The sequence below is a fragment of the Carcharodon carcharias genome, chromosome 2 (genome assembly GCF_017639515.1).
Source record: "Carcharodon carcharias isolate sCarCar2 chromosome 2, sCarCar2.pri, whole genome shotgun sequence".
Classification (NCBI taxonomy): domain Eukaryota; kingdom Metazoa; phylum Chordata; class Chondrichthyes; order Lamniformes; family Lamnidae; genus Carcharodon; species Carcharodon carcharias.
In genome coordinates, this window is record NC_054468.1 from 140,360,133 (window position 1) to 140,384,214 (window position 24,082).

General features: G+C 44.0%; 1 protein-coding gene across 5 annotated transcripts in view; it reads left to right on the top strand.

Moving 5' to 3' along the window:
- Window positions 1–24,082, top strand: part of agpat4 (1-acylglycerol-3-phosphate O-acyltransferase 4 (lysophosphatidic acid acyltransferase, delta)) — a 180,198-nt gene that overhangs the window by 127,935 nt on the left and 28,181 nt on the right. For all 5 annotated transcript variants that reach the window (XR_005945266.1, XM_041205939.1, XM_041205931.1 and 2 more), the window contains one exon: window positions 13,164–13,362. Coding sequence is in view for 4 of the 5 variants with exons in the window: in XM_041205939.1 (XP_041061873.1) it covers window positions 13,164–13,362 (199 nt within the window). In the remaining variant the exon portion in view is untranslated. The remainder of the gene's footprint in view (window positions 1–13,163; window positions 13,363–24,082) is intronic.

A 24,082-nucleotide genomic window follows, 5' to 3' on the forward strand; every position in this document is an offset into this window, starting at 1 on the left:
CAATGGTTAGATCCTCTCTTGTTGGAGACAGTTATTGCCCACCACTTCTGTGGCGCGAATATTTCTTACCACTTGTTAGCCCAAGCCTGGTTATTGCAGGTCTGTTATTCTATCTCAACCCCTCTGCTGTTTCACGCCACCTGTCTAACAGGAGGAAAAACTCTAAAGTCTAAGTTTAGGCTAAATTTGTGATATTACAGACAGAAGAGAGAGAGGCAAACTGCACTGATTTCCTCTCACCATCTGTCCATAAGCAAAAGATGTTTTAAATTATTTTTTAAGTATGTGGTAGCATGTTTTCCAAAACTCTTGGTTTGTGTGATCCAATTTACTAATAGCCCACAGCAAACACGTGTTATGATTAACTCAGAAGGTTAGTTTATTTCACATTCAAAACCGGGGGAGGAGTGTTCGCAACTTCCCACTCTACTGCATGCACATGCACAGTATAAGTGGTGAAGAGGGAGGGGTGAGGGGTTTTACATCTTTAGATATTAACAGTACAAGGACCATAGAAATAAACATTGGTTCATGTGATTTCCAGTGTCAGTCTAATGAGGAATTCTTTCACATAGAAGTTCAAGTTCAGCTAGCTGAAGACAGGAGTTGTAGGGTGCAGTTTGCAGTTGGTGTGGATAATGCAAATGAAATAGGTACACAGAGGCTGGTTTGGTTCTGCAGGCAATAGTAGGAAATCTTCCAGCAGAGACAAGCTTGGAGGAGCTGAGAGATGGTAACTGACTGCTTACTCAGCTGGGCAGCTGGAGTCCTTTCCAGTTGATTACAAAACAAAAGACTAAGGATTTCTCAGTTCTCAAAGGCATATAGAGATTTCAAAATGGTCAATTGAATCAGGTGATCTGCTTTCTCCAATGACTTCCAAAGGGGATGTCTATCCAGTGTCTGGAGCTGGCTTTGATTTCAGGATTGATGATGTCCCAGTCGTTAGTTGTTGAATGAGTTACCATCCATGTTGAGGGTCTAGTGTCAGGAAGCCATTGTCTAGGCAGACCCACTGACTCCGCTAGCAAGGCGAACTTATCAGATTCAAATGACGTCCCTTTAGTTCCCTTTTGAAATGGGCCTGGACAGTCCCAAGTGTGATGTAAGAGCAAAATACTGCAGATGCTGGAAATCTGAAATAAAAACAGAAAATGCTGGAAAAACTCAGCAGGTCTAACAGCATCTGTGGAGGGAGTGACAGAGTTAAACATTTCGAGTCCGTATGACTCTTCAGAGCTCTGAAGAAGAGTCATACGGACTCAAAGCGTTAACTCTGTCTTTCTCTCAACAGATGTTATTAGACCTGCTGAGTTTTGCCAGCATTTTCTGGTTTTGGCCCAAGTGTGATGTGTCTGTTAGCAGCTATGCAAGCACAGCGAGTTTCGATGTGAGAGTCTCTTGGTTTTCGTGATTACAAGGGGTCTGTACAATGAGGTATGAGATACCACCGGCTGAGAAACTTAGAACCATAGAAACTTTAATGTGCAGAAAGAGGCCATTCAGCCCATCGTGCAGGCGCCGGCCATGAAAGGAGGAAAAAGAAGCTAGCCGCTCATTTTTAATCCTAATTTCTAGCACCTGGTCCGTAGCCTTGCAGGTTACAGCACTTCAGGTGCATATCCAGGTATCTTTTGAATGAGCTGAGCATTTCAGCCTCAACCACCAATTCAAGCAGTAAATTCCAGATGCCCACCGCCCTCAGTGAAAAGTATTTCCTCATGTCCCATCTAAACCTTCTACCAATCACCCTAAACCTATGACCCTTGATAATTGACCCCTCAGCTAGGGGAAATGGATCTTTCCTGTCTACCCTATCTAGATCCCTCATAATTTTGTACACCTCAATTAGGTCACACCTCTTCCTCTGTTCTAAGGAAAACAATCCTAGCCTGTCCAGTCTTTCTTCAGAGCTGCAATTTTCAAGCCCTGGCAATATCCATGTAAATCTCCTCTGCACCCTCTCCAGAGCAATTATGTCCTCCTTGTAATGTTGGGACCAGAGCAGTGTACACAATTCCAGCTGTGGCCTAACCAGCATTTTATACAGTTTCAGCATTACATCCCTGCTTTTGTATTCAATACCTTGTCCAATAAAGGAAAACATTCCATATGCTTTCTTTACCACATTACCCACCTGTCCTTCAGGGACCAGTGAATATGCACTCCAAGGCGTCTCACTTCCTCAACCCCTCTCAATATCCTCCCATTTATTGAGTATCCCATTGCTTTGTTTGCCATCCCCAGATGCATTACCTCACACTGCGCCGGATTGAATTCCATTTGCCACTTCTCTGCCCACTCAACCAAATCATTGATATAATTCTGGAAGCAACAGCTATCCTCTTCACTGTTAATTGCGTGGCCAATTTTTGTGTCATCTGCAAACTTCTCAATCATGCCTCACACACTTAAGTCCAAATCATTAATATATACAACAAACAGGAAGGGCCCCAACACTCAGCCCTGTGGACCGCTACTGGAAATTGCTTTCCACTGGCAAAAATATCCATGGACCATTATCCTTTGTTTCCTGTCAATGAGCCAATTTTGGATCCAACTCGTCAGCTTCCCCTTTTTCCCATAAGATCTCACTTGCCATGTGGGACATTGTCAGATGCTTACTAAAATACATGTAGACAACATCCGCTGCACTACCCTCATCAAAATCCCTTGTTACTTCCTCAAAAATTTCTATTAAGTTCGTAAAACACAACCTTCCCCTAGCAAAACCATGCTGACTATCCCTGATCAATCGATACCTTTCTAAGTGACAAATTATCCTGTTTCTCAGAATTGATTCCAATAATCTGTCCACCAACAAAGTCAGATTGATTGGCCTGTAACTTTCTGGTCTATCCCTTGCATCTTTTTAAAATATTGGTACAGTGTTCACTGACTTCCAATCCTCAGGTACCTTGCTTGTATCTAGTGAGGATTGGAAAATGATCCTCAGAGCACCCACTACTTCCTCCCTGGCTTCATTTGACAACCTGGGATACAATCCATCCAGCCCTGGTGATTTATCCACCTTCAAGGATGCCACCCCTCCAGTACTTCCTTGCTCATTATGCTTATTGTATCTAATATGTTGCACTCTTCCTCTTTAACCAGAATGTCTGCATCATGTCTCTGCTTAGCGAAGACAGAGACAAGGTACTCATTGAGAACCCTGCGGCATCAACACATAAGTTACCATGTGCATCTCTGATGGGCTCCACCCTTTCCTTAGTTATCCTCTTGATGTTAATGTACTGGTAAAACATCTTTGGGCTTTCTTTGATTTTATCTGCCAATATTTTTTGTACCCTCTTTGCTTTCCAAATTTCCTTTTTTACTTTACCCCTTTACTTTCTAAATTCTCTAAGCTTTCAACAGTATTAATCTTTTTGTAACTGTCATAAGCTCTCTTTTTCTGCTTTATCTTGTCCTGTATGCTTCTGGATAACCAGGAGGCATTAGGTGTGGCAGTAGCACCCTTTTTCTTTGGAGGGCACCTCTATATTGTGCCTGTAGAACTTTGCTTTTGAATACCTCCCACTGATTTGACACTTTTCCCTTTCTAGTAGCTGTATCCAGTTCACTTTTGCCATGTCACCTCTCAGCTTTGGGAAATGTTTTCCCTCAACTTAGAACTTTTACTCCTGTTCTATCTTTGTCCTTTTCGTAATGATGCTGAATCTAATTGTATTATGGTCACTGTCACCAAATGGTCCCCCACTGCTACCTGATCCACTTGCCCAGCATCATTTCCTAAGACTTAATCTAGAATTGTGTCCCCCCACCCCCCCATTTGGTTTGTTACGTGCTGGCTGAAAAAGTTCTCTTGTGCCCTCTGTGCTCTTCACGCTGTTCGTATCCCAATTGATATTAGGGTAGTAGTTGAAGTCTGCAACAATTACTGTCCTATTGTTTTTGCACTCAGAAATTTGACTACATATTTGCTCTTCTAACTTCCTTCTACTATTTGGGAATCTAGAGAACACTCCTAGCAGTGTAGCTGCTCCTTTTTTTATATCTGAGCTCAATCCATATGGCCTCATTTGGTGCTTCGTTTATAATATCATCCCTTCTCACAGCTGTAATTGTTCCTTTAACCAATAATGCTACACCCCTCTTTTTTTATCCCCCTCTCTATCCCACTGAAAACTCTATATCTAGGGATATCAAGCTGCCATTTTTGCTCCTCTTTAAGCCAAGTTTCTATTATAGTTATGATATCATACTACCATGTATCTCTCTGTGCCCTCAGCTCAGTTTTAGTTGCTATACTCCTTGCATTTACATATATACCTTTTGATAAAAACAAAAAAACTGCGGATGCTGGAAATCCAAAACAAAAACAGAATTACCTGGAAAAACTCAGCAGGTCTGGCAGCATCGGCGGAGAAGAAAAGAGTTGACGTTTCGAGTCCTCATGACCCTTCGACAGAACTTGAGAACATGGGTCTCGAACTCAAGTTCTGTCGAAGGGTCATGAGGACTCGAAACGTCAACTCTTTTCTTCTCCGCCGATGCTGCCAGACCTGCTGAGTTTTTCCAGGTAATTCTATATACCTTTTGATACTGCCAAATTCCTGTGCTCTACACTTTTTGACCTGTGCTGCTTGTGTCTTTGAGTCACTCACTAACTCTCCATCTCCCACTCCCTGCTCTGAATTTGCCTCACGTTCCCAGCTGCCTGCCAATCTAATGCCAGTCTAAACCCCCCACCCCCACTAACAGTACTAGCAAATCCCCTTGCAAGGATATTCGTCCCAGTCCTGTTCAGGTGTCGACTCTCTGGCTTATACAGGCCCCACCCACCTTCCCCAGAGCCAGTTCCAATGCCTCAGAAATCTGATGCTTTCCCTCCTATACCAGCTTTCCAGCCACCTGTTCAAACACTATCGCTCTATTCTCTTATTTCTTTGCTCACTTGCACATGGAACTGGGAGTAATCCTAAAAATACTGCTTTAGATGCCCTGCTTTTCAATCTACCTCCTAGCCCCCTGAAATCTGCTTTTAGGACTTCATCCCCTTTCCTACCTAAGTCATCGGTACTAATGTGGACCACGACCTCTGGCTGATCACCCTCCTCCAGAAGAATGTCCTGCAACTTCTCCATGACATCCTTGACCCTGGCACCAGGGAGGCCATGTACCATCCTGGAGTCATGTCTATGCCCACAGAAACGCCTGTGTGTTCCCCTAACTAATGAATCCCTATCACTACTCCCATGATTGAATAAGCATTTGTGCAGGATGAGACTGATAATAAGGTTACTAAGTTATGCAGTGCCCTACATTGCGCTTGGTCTGATGTGTGCAAATTTCTCTCATTTTTTGATTTGATCTGTTTATGCCGTTGTATTGCTTCAATAAATGACCGAAACATAAACAGTTTGAAACAAGTCCGTGCCATAAACTCACTTAAGCGGATGTGGTTTGGCGAAGCAATTAACAAAGCCATTGAACATGTAACAAATCGCTCTGACCATGTACTCTTGAAGTGAGGAGCTTGTTCTTGCGAATGGTTTCAATTTTGGTGGGTGTGCGGAGTTTGAACTCCTCTGCCCCCAACCATCCCGCCACAAACCAGCACCCACTGAAGATGCTGAATGCTTGAAAGTGCACCTAGCTGATCTAGCACATGCATGTTGTGGGATTCTGACCGACCAATCTGATTTTCACATGCAACGCGAATGTCTTAGTGTTGCGAGGCCTTGAGACCAACCTGGACATACACACCAGTAAACCTGACAAGGGGCTGGGAATAGTCATTCTTAACAAGCGTGACTTTATCAACAAAATGCACGACATTCTTAATGATGTGTCCAAATTCGCGTCCATTGGACCAGACAGCCTTGCTCGAAAGTAAGCCAAAAAAGTGCTCGCTGGACTTGAGCGATGAGCTGCTGTGTGAGATATATGACATGGTTCGTACTCACGGCTAGCTGTTTCCATGTATGTATGGGCTGCCCAAGATGCACAAAGTGATGTCCCTTTATACCCTATCTTATCTGTGACTGGCTCTGCACAGCATGAATTGGCCAAATGGTTGGATGAATTGTTACAACCAGTTTTTAACAAGTTTTCCAGATACACGATGAAGGATTCCTTCACGTTTGCGAAGAGCATGCAGGATTTGCACATCGATAGTAATGTTGTGTCCATGTGCTCATTTGACATTGCTAGTCTATTCATCAATGTTCCACTTAAGGAGGCTATAGATATTTGCATGTAGCACTATATCATGGTGATCTAGACTCGCTACCATTGCATGAATCAGTATTCACTTATGAACTTGGCAACTTGAGTGGTTAAGTTCAACTTTAACAACACCATGCATGCCCAAATAGATAGTTTTGCCATGGGATGCCCTCCAGGCCCAGCTATCACAAACATCTTTGTTGGCTTCCATGAGAAACATGCCTTCGAAGGAATGACACCTAACCTTCTACCGCTTGCATATTTCCGATATGTGGATGATACGTTTGCTGTATTTAAATCCATAGCAGCATGTAATAATTTCCTTGCAAGTCTTAATGGACTCCATCTTGCACTCAAGTTCAACTTTGAAATGGAGCAGTCAAATGAATTCCCTTTCCTTGCTGTACAAGTTGAGACATCTGCCAGGGGCTTCTCTATCACAGTCTAACGCAAGCCTACCTTCACTGGTCAACACACGCGTTGAGATTCTTGCAGTTTCACGCACTATAAAATTGACCTTTTTGTTAACCTCATAAATAGGGCCCAAGCCATTTGCTTACCATGCAAGCTGTCCTGCCATTGCTTCAATTTACTTCCCTTATGCTAACTTTATTTTACTTTGGTTTACTTGCACTACTTTATTTTACCTGGCCTTGACTTAACTTTACTTCCCCATTAATTGTGTTTCTTGAAATCTAAGTAGCTCCTTCTTTTCAAAAGAATGCGTTTTCTAATTTTCAGCTACTTGAAGACCCTCAACAGCAGTTTCTCACCAACTGATGAACTTGTGTTCCCCCTGTGATGTCGCTCTTGGATGTTTTCAAAACTTGGTCCTCTTGTGCAGCCTTTCAACTGCTGGTCTCCTGCAGTCTGAGAAAGATAACAAGAAAGAAAAGAGCACCTCCTTCCCATCCTCCCCAAACACTCTTCTCCACAAACTCTCAGCAATTCCACTCTGTAGCACTGGACTCCATGAAAATAAAAGAATCATTTTATTGTAAATCCTTGGGCTACCACCCAGACAAAGGGCCAACCTTGTGGTCATGTGACTTTTAGCAGCCACCTTTTTGGTTCACTAGGAAATCCATTTTTTTCTCAAATAGCAATCGGAATAAAGCTCTGGATTTATTTCATGACCCAGGAACCCAACAGTTATAATTTCGAGCCACTTGAACTTTAATTTTTACGGTTTGCTAACAATGCTTCTTGAATTTTATTTCCTAATCATGAATTTCACCATTGTGATATTGTGCAAAATTTAAGTTTTGGGTCCATGTATCTACCTTCTGTTAGTATTTTATTACCTGTTAGTGTTTTATTACCTGTTAAATATTTGTCTGCTTAATACTTAAACTAGTTAGTGAAATCACTATTTGCGGAGCATCCGGTTTAAATTGCCACATGCTTATTCTGTTAAAGTTTAATATTATTTCACGTACAGTTCAAGGTTGGAATGCTATGCCATTTCTCAATTGTTTGTTTTGTCGTGAGATGTGTTGAAAATTAGCTGAATCTAAGCTATTTTCCTTGCTCCAATTTTGTGTCGGTAAATTATTGGTTCAAAAAACTGTTAAATTACATCATGCAAATAATAGTGGGAATCGAGTAAATATGATGTAAAGCAACGTGATCTATCAGATCTGCCACAGAGTGGTGGTGCTTTGCTCTCTTAATGAAATTTTGAGATGTAAAGTACAATTCAGTGAAAAGCAGCTGTGTGATTGCTCCATGATTAATGAGCTGCCAGCTAAATAAAAGTTTAAGAAATTGCAGTGTTTCAAAACCATGTATTCCTATGATTTTACACAAGATTAGGGCTAATGGGATTGCAGGTAATATATTACTACAGGTAATATTGGCTAGAACAGAATACAGAGATTAGGAATAAACATGTAATTTTGAGGAAAGCAGGATATTATTAGTGGCAAGGATCAGTGCTTGGGTCTCAGCTATTTCTAATCTATATTAATGATTTAGATGAAGGGACTAAGTGTAATAATATGTCCAAGTTTCCTGACAATACAAAAATAGGTGGAAAAGTAAGCCATGAGAACATTGCCAAGAGGCTGCAGAAGGCTATAGGCCAGTTATGTGAAGAGGCAACAAGATGGCAGATGGAGTATAATGTGGAGAAAAGTGTAAAATTATCTACTAGTGAGAAGAATGAAAAAGCAGAATATTTTTTAAAAAGGTGAGAGACAGGTAAATGCAGGGATTTGGATATCCTTATACATAAGAAAATAAGAACGTAAGAAATAGGAGCTGGAGTACCCATTCAGCCCTTCGAGCCTGCTCTGCCATTTAATGAGATCATGGCTGAGCAGCCCAACATGATGACTCTACCCACCCCCCCAACCCCCGACAACTTTTTTCTCCGCACCCCATCAGTCCCCTAATGAAAATGGTTTTACATAAAGGAAACTTGTGTTGTTCAGTCTGAATTTCCCATAGTTCCTTTATTTTGTCCGTTAAATATACAAAATCCATTTCAACAACAAAATGGTACCTTGATCTGTATATTGTATATCTTGAGCCTGAAGAAAGCTTTGCTAATTGATATTGCACAAGACTGTCTTAGTGGTGGTGGTCCCGCTTTGTGCACAAGTTATAACACACTGAAATATTGGCCCGGATCTTCTGAGCAGTGACATTCATCATCAGATTGCTGCTGCGTCCAGAAAGTTTCCCATTCCGCTACTGCTTGCTTTTTCTACTGGGGTCTACCAAGTCCTGCTATCCCAGAAATATGGAGCACAGCATCCCTTGAAGAACTCCATCGGATCATAATAGAGTCGGGGGAAGCTCAGCTCTGGTGTTACACAGGAGTTAGGCTAGGGGCAGAATTTTTCTCTCATCGGGCAGGCGTGTGCCTGACCCGAATGAGAGTAGAATAGTGCGCAATGATGTCGGGTGGGAGTCCCAACATCATTGTGTACCCCCGTGATCTTTTGCTTGGTGGGCACGTGTGGGTGCCTGAGTGGCGCCCACCATTGAAGGCCACTTAAAGTCCCTAATAACAATGCAGTTGTCTGAGATTTTTCATTGCCCGTGCGATTTTCTGCTCGTTGCTTGGGCAAAATGGACAGGTGGCCAGCTGACCTTTCCTCAAACCACATCCAAGGGCGAGGTAAAAACGGTCAGCAGCATTGCCAGTGAGAGTAAGTTTGCAGCTGGTTGCTTGTTGGTGTTTGGTAGCTTCATCTCTGATCGGGGCTTCATTCTTAGCATTTCGAGGTCTCGGTTCAGGACTCACTGCTGTCTGCCAGGCCCCTGGAAAATTGAGACCATGTGGACCCTTCCAGATATCAGACAGCCTTCCTTTACCCTTGCAATAGGGATTATGGTCTTAGCTGGGGACACCTCTTCTGAGGAGGGGGAGAGGAGGTCACGTCCTCATACAGCTTCCAGAGGAAGGACTTGTAGGAGGAAAGGCGCAGGCACAAAGGACGCAGGGCCAGCAGGTAGTCCCAGGCAGAGGGGGCTGCCGAAGATGCCATTATCCTGCTGCCAGGGTTTACAGGCGGTGATGCAGCTACCTCTATGCCCTAGGTGCAATGCTGAAGGAGGCTCCGCCTCTCGAGAGGCCGTCACCTCCATTTGCCAGATGATCGGGCCTGAGATCATCTCCGACTCTGTGGGTGGACATCCCATGCTAGTGGCCCTGAAGGTCACAGTGGCCCTCAACTTCTATGCCTCTGACTCTTTCCAGGGCTCAGTGGGGGAAATATGTGGAGTCTCCCAATTAGCTGTCCACAGTTGCATCAAGCTGGTGACAGAAGCTCTGTTCAGATGGGTACTGACCTTTTATTCTTTACCATTCAGACAATGCCAGGCTGAATGAGCCAGAGGCTTTTCAGCAATTGCTGGGTTCTCCTGCGCCCAGGGTGTCATCGACTGCACAAATGACCATCAAGGCACCAGCCGGGTGTCTTCGTCAACAGGAAGGGATTCTACTTCAGATAGTGTGTGATCACAGGATGCAGTTTCTGCAAATGTGTGCAAGGTACCCTGGCAGCTCCTATGACACGTACACCCTGAGACACTCCCAGGTGCCAAGGCTCTTCAGTGTTCTAGCCCTTCTGGATGGATGGTTGGCTGGATGACCAGGGCTATCCGTTGAAGAGGTGACTCATGACGCCTCTCTGCCACCCAAGACCAGAGGCAGAGAAGCATTAAAATACAAGTCATGCCTCCTCAAGAGCAGTGGTAGAGGGGACCATAGGTCTTAAGATACGCTTTCGATGCCTGGACTACCAAAGATCAGCTTCAAACGCATGCCAGGGCTGCCTCCTCCTCCATCGCGGATGTCTGAAGGAGCCCTTTCATTTGAACACGAAGAACACTCAGTACCTTTTGCAATAAATTTCAGAGCCACGTACATCCAACAATACATACGGGTGTACTCTGCGCCAATAAAATAAAAAGGTGAAGCATACTCAGACCATGATGACAAAACCAGATTTACATAATTTTGATAAGTGCAGACTATTTACATCAACCTCTGGTCTTAAGTCCCAGGCCAGTATACATTAACTAAACATAAATGAACATAAAATCACCCGTGACCTGTGCTTCTTGTGCTCATGGTGCATTTAACTTACGCTTGCGAGTGCTACGTCTGGTTGCTCCCCTCTTGCTTGCACTGGCATTGGAGACAGCCTGCAGTCTTGATGACCTTGGCGTCATCCTCTGGCCAGTAGAGCTGTGCTGGCCCTGCCTGGGAGGGAGCAGCCAGTACCACGGCCGGCATCTCCCCAGTCGCCGCAGCCTCATCAGATGCCATGGTCACTGATGGAGGAGCTGCTGCCATCACCTGGAGCTCCTTGAGAGGAGCCCACAGAGACGACAGGCAGTTCATGCACCAATGTGAGGTCACTATGGACCTCCCTGCTTACCATTGATGGACACCTGGCTGAGATACTGGGTACCTCATCCATCTCCCACACGGACACTGACCTCCTGAGGCCAGTGCCTGTGTGAGGGTTTGCAGGTCCGAGCGCAACCCCAAGGGTCCCTCATTATGTCCCTGGAGCTGCCTCTCCATGAGAGTTGCCACTCCATCAATGGCAGAGGCAGAGCGCCCGTTCATGACGGTCAGTGTAGTGCTCACGCTCCGCATGGACTCCTCCGTCATGGAGACCATGGCATGCATACCCTCATGGATCTCCTGTTGGACATCCAGCATCTGCCGCCTCATGGATGACTACAGAGGCTCATCATCCGCCTTCAACTGAGCATCAACCTGGTCCCCAGCACTCCTCCAACCGCCGGCGCCCTGGGCGCACTCTGATTGCGCCTGCACCTCAAGTGAGTGTGGAATGCCCTCACCAATATGCACTGAGATACTAGCTGCTGAACTAATGCCCATTAAGGTGCTGGTATCTGTGCTGGTGCCTCCTTCAGAGAGTGGGTGTGATGCAGGTGACAGTGACACCCGGTGGTCCTCTGGCATCAGGGGTGTCCCTTCAGGGTCTGCGGATAGGACACCTACTGGCAAACCCAAATGAGATAAGAAGGACATGTCACTAGTTAAAGTCATCACGCTGTCACTGTTCATGCCAGCCACCCTGGAGAACATCAGACGCCAGGTTCAAGGCTCCTATAATCGAGGAGACTGCACTAGAATGGTTGCACAACCTGAGAGTCTCAGCTCTGTACACTGCACTCTTACTTTTGCTTCGCACCCCTGCCTCTCCATGCCCAGTTGCATGGGGATCGTGCCGAAGCTCCAGCTCGAGGGCATCCTGCTCGAACTGGGAGAGCGGCAGCAGGTTGGGTGGGCCTCCACGTGTACGTGACCTTTCTGCTTGGTTATGGCTCGTCTTCTCCTGAAAGGACAGAAGGGCATTGATTAGTCCACTCTCTACCTGCAGCACCATTGCAACCTGGCCAACCCCAGCTGAGGAACACCTCCCGGGGCACATCTGAGTCATGGCCCTCGAGCCGCAAGGCATTCAGTCCAAGCAGCCAGAGTTCACCCCCTTGGCCAGCTCTGGTGTGATTGACAGTTGGCACTCAGACTGTAGCACTGCTGAGGTCCATGGTGGGGGGTGGGGGTGCAGCCACACCATAACACTTCGGCATACTGACCCATGCCAACACAGTACACTCCCTTCCTGAGCGTAGCAGATCATTGAAGCGCTTCCAGCACTGCGCCCATGTGCACTGCACCACATCATGGCTGTTCACCCAGGCTGCCACCTCCTCCTATGCCCACTTGGTCGGTGGCCACCTCCTCCCGTTTCTGGGGACAAGGATGTCCCTCTTGGCAGCCGCCTCCTCCAGCAGGGATGGCGAGGAACTCACTAGGAAAGCGGGAAGCTGAGTGCCCTCCCACGTCGTGTCCAGCCACACTCGACTCCATAAATTCAATATTGAAACCGCAGAACAGACGTCCTTATGTGGCAGAATTCCAGGGGCTGCCTGGGCCATTTTTAAACAGGCCGTTGGGTCGCTATTGGACCCCACAGCTGACAAGCCCCCATCGCAGCGAGGAGCTGTTTTTCATGTTGAGCTAGCCTTAATTGGCCTGCCAGCGTGAAATTGCAGTTGGTTTCACAGCAGCTCCCAGGCCCGCCCACTGCACCTCCCAACGTGGGCAAAATTCAGCCCTAGGTTTTAATCTAACATTTCCTGGGTAACTATTCAGGTAAGTACTTCAGAACTGTCCCAAGTTTCAGACTCTTAAACCTGCTGGAGACAGTTGTGGAGCATGGGAATTGTCCATTAGAAGTTGAAACTTCCCAGGCAATCCCAATGTAAGCCAGTGTGTCGGGACTTCCACAGAGTCCCGGCACACATCTCGTCATACGTCCGGTCTCCCTTTTTGGAGACTGGATGATTTGGTCCATTAACGCTGCATCTGTTGGCCAGAACTATCTAAGACATGATGTACAAACAATATGATAGATGAACCTTTGTTCAGAAGCATACTTTTTCACTAAAATATACTATCCTGTTTCTAATTCTAGGATATGCTGCAGGAGGAATACTTCAAAAGAGGCTTTTACCCTGGCACTCCAATTGTACCAGCAAAACGACCATGGGTCCTTGTAAACTGGCTGTTCTGGGCTGCATTGTTGCTGTTTCCTTTATTTAAGCTAGTTGCTAACATGATCTGCAATCGATCTTCCTTGACCCTAATCACTTTTTCACTTATCATCGTTGCAGGTAAGCCATGTGGATTTGTGTTCCTATCTAGAATGTGTAGCATGTGCTCAGCATGAGGTTTGTGTTGTCAAAAATTAACAGGCCGTTCCTAATAAAATGATTTAAACACCTTGAGGATTCTGGGAAGGTTTGGCAGAACAATGCAAAAATTCCCATCTTCTTTATTGACGGCTCTATTGCTGATTTTCAAAATGTATGAATTTTTACCTCCGATCTGTTCAAATATACAGCTGCTACAGTTATTTCTACAGGTAACAATTATGTTTCAGAATCTGTATTCTGATTCTGTCATAAAAGATTTATTCTTGGACGTCACTTATGACATAATTGCATGTAGAGATTTGATGGTAATGCATGTGCATGCTATCTTGGGCAGAAGATAGGCATCGTGGTTGAAGGATGTGATGTTCCTCAATCCTATTTAATCATATTCTTTGTGTATTTCCCTTATCCTTCATTTATAACTCTGCTACCTGTGGTTGAATCATATCTGTAGTGAAAGATTGGATCAGCAACTGTCATAATTACTGTTAGGCAATATATAAGTTCAAGGAGATGATTATCAATTCATAGAAGCTTTCTATTCTTGAGTTAGCTGATCTCTGTTTGTTGGTTGCCAAGGCTCTGCAGGAAGCCTCAGTATTCCTGGGTTAGGCAGGGGATAATCAGCCAACTTTCCATTTCTTGTTGCTGTACACCCACTTCTCTTCTTGCACTGAGCTCCATCCCTCTATTATACCTGCCACTGCTGATTATGATTTTCTTTCCTTCCCAAAAACATTGAACTTAATCCTGATCTACAAATTTTTGCTTCAAATTGCTCCTCCATCCCTACATGTCAGCATACATCCTCCACTCTTCTGCTTCCTGTATATCCCTTCCCTCATTGCTCCTTTTGAGAACTTCCCATACCTTGACAGCCACTTCTCTCAAAAGGACACCATTGTTGAAGAGATCCAATATTGGATCAGCTGAACCAGCTCAGCCTTCTACAAACTACAGCAGTGAGTGTTTGACAACAAACACCTCATTAATCAACAGAAGGCTACGTGTATACAGCAGTTGTCGCCAACACACCCCTGTACCCAGTGAGACCTGGCAGTGACATATAAGAGTGCTAGCGAAATTCCATCAGCGGTGCCTCTGCTGCATCCTCCCGATTCAATGACTGTCGAACAAAAATTACTGCCTTCTTGAAGTTAGCTCCACAAGCTTTCAGGCAAAATGCCTGCAAAATCAACTTCGATAGACTGGACACTGGATGGCCAGGAAGTGTTTCCCCCACCAGATCTCGTTTTCTCAACTCTCAAATGGCTGTCGTTCCAGTGCAGGGCAAAGAAAATGCTTCAAAGACACTCTGAAATTCTCCTTGAAGAACAGCTGCATTGACATTAATGACTGGGAGGAGCTTGCTTCCAATCATTCGAAATGGTGACAGCTTGTCCATCTCTCTCTTTTGAGTCCTAATGCCTTAATGATGAGGCAAAGTGGCAGCAGAAAAGAAAAAGAAGGAAATCCTGCACTTTGGATCCCACTACCTTGTGGGACATCTTGCTCCATGTGCCCAAAGATCTGTGGGTTGAGAATTGGCCTGTTCACTCACAATACGACCCATGGCAGAAACAAATGACCTTGAGTAGACTTCATCCTCAAATCAAAGGACAGCCAACAACAACAGCCTCTTAGTAGGGCTTTTGGCTGTCCTTGCTCAAAGCTCTAGAATTCTCTCCCAAGAAACCATTCTGCCTTAATATCACCACTTCGTTTAAAAATTCTCCTTAAAATCCATTTTAAAACCATTTCTTCAAGCACTACTTCCACTGATTTCCCCCTCCTTTGCTTGACATCCATTAAGTACCATGGCACGTTTCCCATATTTAAAGGTAGTCTATAGCTGTATGCAGCTAATGAAGGTAGGATTGGATTTGGGCATAATTTTCAAAGACCCCCTTGATTGAATGACCTGTAACCAACCACTGTCATGGCTCAATCATGAGTGATGGCTGTCTGGGTGAGGAGCAGGAGAATGAATGGCACCTGTGAAGTTGTACACTAGCAAGCAATCAACACCTTCAGGAAGGGTGAAGAGACAGTAAAGAAAAAGGTGAAGCAAGGGCATCTGCATACTGGAATTCTTTTTAAGATAAAATGTTTCACAAGTTTTGCTTTTTAAAAACCATTACATTGATTTGAATTTACAACTGAAATTCACATGATGGTGTACCTTTCTGAATGACAAAGCACATGCATTTTTGTGATTTTAATGCACCAAAACTCAATGTGGCATTGGATCAAAGCTAGAATAAGTGGAAAGATTAGGGGAAGGATTGAAGGAGAGCAGTGAGGCAAATGGGCTTAGTAAGAGAATTCCAGAATAGAGCAATGAGATGGAAGAAAGCTACCACCAATGGTTAAGCAAAAGAGTAAGTGGAGCAAAGATGGGAATGCATGTTAGAGCAGAGATCAAAGCATGGGGAGATAGTGGGATGGTTTGCATTGAGCAAAACTATGGAAGGATTTGTAAATAAAACATTTTGAAACTCCAATGTACTGAGGAATGGGAAGCCAGAAGTTAGCAGAGGTAATTTGAGAGTGGGCCTCAGTACAGGATAGAATGTGGATGATGTATTCTAGGTGAGTTGGAGTTTGCGCAGGGTGGAGCTCTTGACTCTGGCAAGGAAGGTGTTGAAGGCAATCTTGTAGATGACAAAGTTGTGGAGGAGGTTTCTGTTATTTGGAGGTCGGTGAGAAATGGATATACTCAGTTATTTGGAGATTGAAATAAATGGTCATCGACTTTGTTGGGTTTGAAGTTCAGCTCAAATTCAAAGGGCACAGAAGTTCACTTCAGTAGCCAGGGAAGGGGAATAGAATGAAGTAATGCGCAAATGTGCAGGAACCAGTAGAATTGATTTTTGTTTGTCACATTTTAAACTTCATAAAGAGAAAGGAAAATTGAAGATGAGTTGATAGTTGGCAAGTTCCAGAGAAGGTAGGCTATTGAAAGTAATGGTTGACAGTTTTGAAAACTAAGAAGGGGAAGCATGCCTAAAGAAAGGAAATAATATGAACACTGAGCTCAGGACCGATAGTTGTTTGCTTGAAAACTGGTTTGGAAGGAGTATTGATGAGTACAATATTTTGGTTAGGTTGGGTTGGGTTGGAGATGGAACAGAAACTATTGTGGGTTTGGACCTTGGAAAGAGTTGAGGATGCAGTGGAGCAGAGCAGTAAACTTCAGTTTTGAAGACCCAGAAATCTATTAACTCCTTCTGCATCAGAGGAAAAGATGATAGAAAAGAAGAGAGTTGAAGGAGGTGTTTGAAATATGTTAGATCAATGGATCTTGGTGAAATTTCCAATTTTTTTCACGTAAATCAGGGGAATTTGTGAGGGTCCGGTTTAATCACAACACACCTTGGGGCAGGATTTTCATTCTCCGATCTCAATCCCACCTTTGGGATAAAATGCAGACCAGGAATCCACCAATGCTGACAATGGGACCCAGAGGGAGATTTTGGAGGAGATGGCCAAACAGGTGGCTGTCTCCGGGTGCCCCGTCCAATTAACGATGGTGGGTGATCTCCCCAATCTGGAGGGCCAGTAGGTGGCCAGCAGAGGTGGACGCTGCCAATGTAGATTGGAGAACATCAAGACTTTCCAATATTTTAAACTGAAAAGTGGTCACAGTTGCCCGGCTGTCATTCCGGAGGGGAAATGAGATTTTACCTCAGTGTTGGAACTGCCTGCTACCTGGAAAATTCCAGGTAGTGTCAGGAAACTGCCCTTAATAGGCCATGTAAAATTGGTCTAATTTGTTACCCGTTACTTGCAGGTGGGTTGCTGTCACGACCCCACACACCCCCCCCCACCGCCACTTGCCCCACCCAACGAAGCAGCCTCCTTCAAAATATGCCAGTGGTGAGAATATGCCAGCTAATAGCACCTACTTGCTGGCACATCTGCCTCTGAGCCCAGCTTCACAACTCTAAGAAAATCATAAGAACATAAGAAATAGGAACAGGAGTAGAACCTTCGGCCCCTCAAGTCTGCTCCGCCATTCAATAAGACTATGGCTGATCATCTTTTGTTTCAATTTCCACATTGCCATCTAATCCCGATAACCTTAAGATTCTTGTTTGGCAAGGGAATCTATCTACCTCTGCCTTAAAAATATTCAATGACCCCGGTTCCAACACCTTCTGAGGTAGAGGGTTCCAAAGTCGCACAACCCTCAAAAAATTTCTCCTAATCTCTCCCCTTAAACCTATGTCCCCTAGTTCTGGACTCACCTACAAAAGGAAACATTCTTTCGATGTCCACCTTGTCAAAGCCATTCAGGATCTTATATATTTCAATCAAATCACCCCTCACTCTTCTAAACTCCAGTGGAAACAAGCCCAGCCTGTCCAATCTTTCCTCATTAAGACAACCCACTCATTCCAGGTTTCAACCTAGTAAACCTCCTTTGAACCGCCTCCATTGCATTTACATCCTTCCTTCAATAAGGAGACCAAAACTGCACACAGTATTTGAGATGTGGTTTCACCCCAATGCCCTGTATAACCCCTCTTGTCATAAAGGATAGCATTCCATTGGCCTTCTTATTTACTTGCTGTACCTGCATACTAACTTTTTGTGACTCATGTACTAAACACCTAGATCCCTGTGCACCTCAGAATTATGCAGCCATTCTCCATTTAAGTAATGTTCTGCTTTTTTTGTTGTTCCTGCCAAAATGAACAATTTCACATTTTCCCACATTAACCATTATTTGCCAGATCTTTGCTGACTCACTCAACCTATTTACATCCATCTGCAACCCCCTCATGTCCTCTTCACAACATACTTCCCTACCTTGTCACCTGCAAATTTAGCTACCATGAGTTCACTCCCCTAATCTAACTCACTGATGTAAATCATGAAAAGCTGAGGCCCCAGCACAGAGCCCTGTGGAACTTGACTCATCACACCCTGCCAACCCAAAAAGAACCCATTTATGCATGCCCTCTGCTTTCTGCCAGCCAGCCAATCTTCTATCCATGCTAATATGTTACCTCTTACATGTGTGCTTTTATTTTCCATAATAACCTTTGCTGTGGCACCTTATCAAATGCCTCCTGGAAATCTAAGTACAGTACATCTACAGGCTCTCCATTATCCACTGCACATGTCACTCCTTCAAAAAACTTCAATAAATTGGTTAAACATGATTTTCCTTTCACATAGCCATGCTGACTCTTTTCCCGAATGCCTTGAGCTCTTATAAGTGCCCAGCTATAACCTCAAGTCCTAAGAACTTCCCCATGACAGACATCAAGAAAACTGGCCTATGGTTTCTTGTTTTCTGCCTCCCTCTCTTGAATAGAATATTTGCTACTTTACAGTCTGATGGAACCGTCACAGAATCTAGCAAATTTTGGAAAATTAACATAGCCACCTCTTTTAAGATCCTAGGATGTAGTCCATCAGGTCCCAGAGACTTGCCAACCTCCAACTCCATCAATTTGCTCAGTACCATTTCCCTAGTGATTTCCATTTCACCAAGTCCCTTTCTCCAGTTTACCACCTGATTTGTGGCTATTACTGGAATGTTTTTTTTATCCTCTTTAGTGAAGAACACAGAAGCAAAATATTTGTTCATTTCTTCTGCCATTTCCTTATTATCTACTATTAACTCCCCGCTGTCACTCTAGAGGACCAACAATCACTTTAGTTACTCTTTTCCTTTTTAAGTACCTGTAGAAACTCTTGCTACCTGTTTTTACATTTCTAGCTAGCTTCATATTCTAATTTCTTTCTCCTGATTAACGTTTTAGTTATTCACTGCTGTTCTTCATATTCTGTCCAATCATCTGTCCTGCCACTCATCTTTGTGGAGTTGTATGCTTTTAGAGTTTGATGCTTTCCTTAACTACTTTAGTTAACCACGGATGGTGGGTCCTCCCCTTAGAATTTTTCTTCATAGTAGGAATGTACTTATTCTGAACACTCTGAAATGTCCCCTTGAAGGTTTGCCACTGCTTCTGTGTTGATCTATCCTCTAGCTTTGTTTCCCAGTTCACTTCAGCTAGCTCAGCTTTCATCCCCATATAGCTGCCCTTATTTAAGTTTAAGATGCTAGTCTTAGAGCCACTATTCTCCCTTTCAAACTGGATGTGAAATTCAATGATATTGTGGTCGCTGCTACCTCTGGTTACCTCGGTCATTAATGAATCCTGTCATTTTACACAATACCAAGTCTAATATAACCTGCTATCTGGCTGGTTCCAGAACATGCTGTTCTAAGAAACTATCTCAAAAGCATTCTTAAAAACTCGTCAACCAGGCTACTACTGCCAATCTGATTTTTCCAGTTTGTGTAGATTAAAATCATCGTGATCATTGTGGCCCCTTTATTACAAGCACACAATATTTTCTCTTGAATACTTTGTCCTACACTCTGGCTACTGTTAGGGGGCCTGTAGACCACTCCCGCTAATTACTTTTTTCCACTACTATTACTCATTGCCACCCAAAGAGATTCTAAATCCTGATCTCCTGAACCAAGGTCATCTCTATTTATTGTACCAATGCCCTCTCTGAGTAACAGTGCTATCCCTCCACCTTTACCTAGCTTCCTATTTTTCTTGAATGTCATGTACCCTTCAATATTAAGAACCCAATCTTTGTCACCCTGCAACCATGTCTCCGTAATTGCTATCAGATCACATTTGTTTACCTTGATGTGGGCCATCAATTCATTTACGTTGTTATGAATGCTACGTGCATTCATATAGAGAGCCTTCAGTTTTGTCTTTTTACTACCTTTGTAACACCTAGCCTTGACTGTTGATGTATTCTTAGGTTTTTTTTCTCTGTCTCGTCCTGCCATTCTCTAACCCTCATTTCTCATATTACTACTTTGATCTCTTGTCTTGACTATACACCTGAATTACTACCTCTGCCCAAGCTCGATCCCTCACTTCTGTTGTTTAGTTTAAAGCCCTCTGTACTTACTTAATAATGCGATTTGCGAGGGCACTTGTTCCAGTACGGTTCAGGTGTAGACCGTCCCAACGGTATAGCCCCCACTTTCCCCAGTACTGATGCCAGTGCTCCACAAACCAGAACCCACTTCTCCCACACCAGTCTTTGAGCCATGCATTCGTCTCTCTAATCTTATTTGCCCTCTGCCAATTTGCGCGTGGCTCAGGAATTAGTCCAATATTATCCAATCCAACCCATTATGTGTGAATGAAGTTAAACTGAGCTTCACAGAATAGAAAAAATATTAAAATGGTTGACTTTCTTCCCTTCCCAACAGCACTGTGGGTGAACCGGTACCAGATGGACTGCAACGGTTCAAGAAGGTGGCTCAGACTACCTTCGCGGGCAGTTAGCGATGGGCAACAAATACTGGCCTTGCTAGCTCACTCAGATCCCATTAAAGAATAAAAAAAGTGGTGCATTTTTCCTTCATAAAGAAATACTTGTACCCATTTGTTTCTGAATGATTCAAATTTAGATGGGCTGAGTTGATTGATTCTGAAAATGATTTAACGCTTAGCCACTTTTTAAAGTTAAAGCCAGTTGTGTAATGTTAATATTCTACAAGATTGAGATGTTTGAATCACTGCTGAATAATCAGTTATAGGTAAACAATGTGGCTGAGATAGCACACAAACTATTGATATTTATTTATTTCTTTAATGTTTGTATTTACATTTGCACTGAAGTTAGAAAAGCTACTTTTTACTTAGTGTAGTCACTATTGTAATGTGGGCCCAGAAGCACTGAAAATAAATATAAAAAGGGCAGCATCATTTCAATAATGGTTTATTTAATGAACTAGAAAAGTTCACAAAAGTTCACAATTTCTTTCTTTAGAAAAGATTTTTCTGGTACCATTAGGATCACATAGTACACATCTGCCTCAAAATTCCATGTCTGGAGGCTTTGGTCCCATTAATAACTTGGAGGCACGTTGCAAGTTGGTGGTCCTAAAATTGCATAGGAAACTCAAAAGTAAGTTCAGTGTTTTGATTATTGACATTTTAACACTGCCACCTCATTCAGTTTTACTCCTAGGTTTAGTGCCGATGGCTTGGTTCAGAATTGCATGAAGAAATCGCCTTAATTGGACTATTTAAAGGGCCACTCCAAACGTAAAGTTTGGAGGACTTGGGAATTAGAAGCAAGAGAAGACGAACTGAGAATAGATTCAATAAGGTCAAAGGCTCTGCGCTACTTCAGTGACACCCTCTTTGATCTGCTGCTGGGGAGAGTGAAGAGGCAGAGAGAGATTCTCTTCCCCAGCAATAGGAGGAAGAAACTTGCTGCTTCCACAAAAAGGTGTCACATATGATGGTTGAGGAGGTCAGCAGCTAGAGCATTGTGCCATGCTCCTTGGTTTGGCACAGGAAGCACTTTAATGACACATTCGCCTACATCCTGCTGTGCACATCACTCCACTCCATCCCTTCTGCCTTGTCAAGCCTACTCTGTGACATTACTCTTCACATTCACCTACCTTGCAAGTGTGCTCAACGTTTTCTTTCTATATAGGTCCTCACATCTCCAACAATCCATTCACCACTGCAACCTACCCTCATCTTTGGACAACTTGCAGTCTATTCCTAATAATCATCCTCACTTTAAATGCACTGCACTCATTTGACAAAGGCACACTATTACTTTCACTCGTATGTCTGCTCTTTCCCCTATTGCAGGTAAAAGGGCGCAGAACACAAGGGAGAGGGAGCGAACTGAGATATGTCTCCACAGATCATCAAGTTGACGATTGCAGAGGAGAAAGCAGTGGAGATCAGTGACATCTTGGCATCCCTGACCATTGGAGGTGGAGATCCCACAGCTAACTGGTGACTGAGTTAAATATAGCACATGCCATATAACAATGTCATGTTAACTTGATTGAAGCAGTAAGTGAAATGTATCATCATTATAATGATAAATTGCAGCATTCTTAGCTTGCCACTACTAATATATATCTTTTCTCTCCACCAGAGCCACAGGAGCATGAGTCTGTTCACCTCACAGAAAGATGATGATTCATTCTGCAGGCGCACTGTCGCATGACTCGTGCTTACCATGCACCAGCTCAGATATACTCATTTTGGTCAGTAAGGCCGATAGGTTTTCAACTGATGGCTTACAAGTAAGCAGGAACATTCAGTGGTGGCAGGGACAGCTGTGGATAGTACATGTCAGAGGTGCAGTTCTTTCCAACTCTATTCAGCTGAACACAGATGCAGTTCCTTGGAAACCATTGATGTAAAGGATATTCATTGGAGGATCAGCAGGGAATAGTAATATTTCCTCTGCCGTTTCCGCCAACTCTAGCATGATGCCACCACCAAACACATCTTCCCTTCACACCCCCCCGGCGGCATTCCGCAGGGATCATTCCCTCTGGGACAACTGGTCCACTCCTCCATCACCCCTACACCTCAACTCCCTCCCATGGCACCTTCCCATGCAACTGCAGAAGGTGCAACACCTGTCCCTTTACTTCCGCTCTCCTCACCATCCAAGGGCCCAAACACTCCTTTCAAGTGAAGCAACATTTCACTTGCACTTCCCTCAATTTAGTCTACTGCATTTGCTGCTCCCAATGTGGTTTCCTCTACATTGGAGAGACCAAACGCAGACTGGAACACCTTCGGTCTGTCCGCAAGCATGACCCAGACCTTCCTGTCGCTTACCATTTCAACACTCCACCCTGCTCTCATGCCCACATGTCTGGCCTTGGCCTGCTGCATTGTTCCAGTGAAGCTCAACGCAAACTGGAGGAACAGCACCTCATCTTCCGACTAGGCACTTTACAGCTTTCTGTACTGAATATTAAGTTCAGCAATTTTAGATCATGAACTCATATCCATCCCCATCCCCTTTCCGATCCCCCTTTTTTCCAATAATTTATATATCTTTCTTTTCTCACCTATTTCCATTATTTTTAAATGTATTTCCATCCATTGTTTTATCTTTGCCTTTTAGCCTATTTTGATCCCTTCCCCCCACCCCACCCCCACTAGGGCTATCTGTACCTTTATTATCACATTCCTTAGATAATATCACCAACTTCAACACCTCTTTGTCCTTTTGTCTATGACATCTTTTGGTTATCTCCACCTATCACTGGCCCTCTATCCAGCTCTACTTGTCCCACCCCCCTCCCCCTTAAACCAGCTTATATTTCACCTCTTTTCTATTTTTCTTTAGTTCTGTTGAAGAGTCATACGGACACGAAACGTTAACTGTGTTCCTCTCCTCAGATGCTGTCAGACCTGCTGAGTTTTTCCTGGTATTTTTGTTTTTGAGTAGCAATATACTGATTGGCCTTCCAATTGCACTGCGTTTGTAGAGGGATTGGAAAAGTCTGCCTTAAACATGAGTGGGATCCTGTTGCATGGCATTGTGGCAATGTTGTTTTGCAGGACATAAGAACTAGGAGCAGGAGTAGGCAATTCAGCCCCTCAAGCCTGCCCGCCATTCAATACAATCATGGCTGATCTAATTGTGGCCTCAACTCCAGTTTCCCACCCTCTCCCCATAACCTTTCAACCCATTACTAATTAAAAATCTGTCTATCTCCTCCTTAAATTAATTCAGCATCCCGGTATCCACTGCACTCTGAGGTAGTGAATTCCACAGATTCACGACCCTTTGAGAAAAGTAATTCCTCCTCGTCTCTGATTTAAATCTACCACCCCTTAGCCTA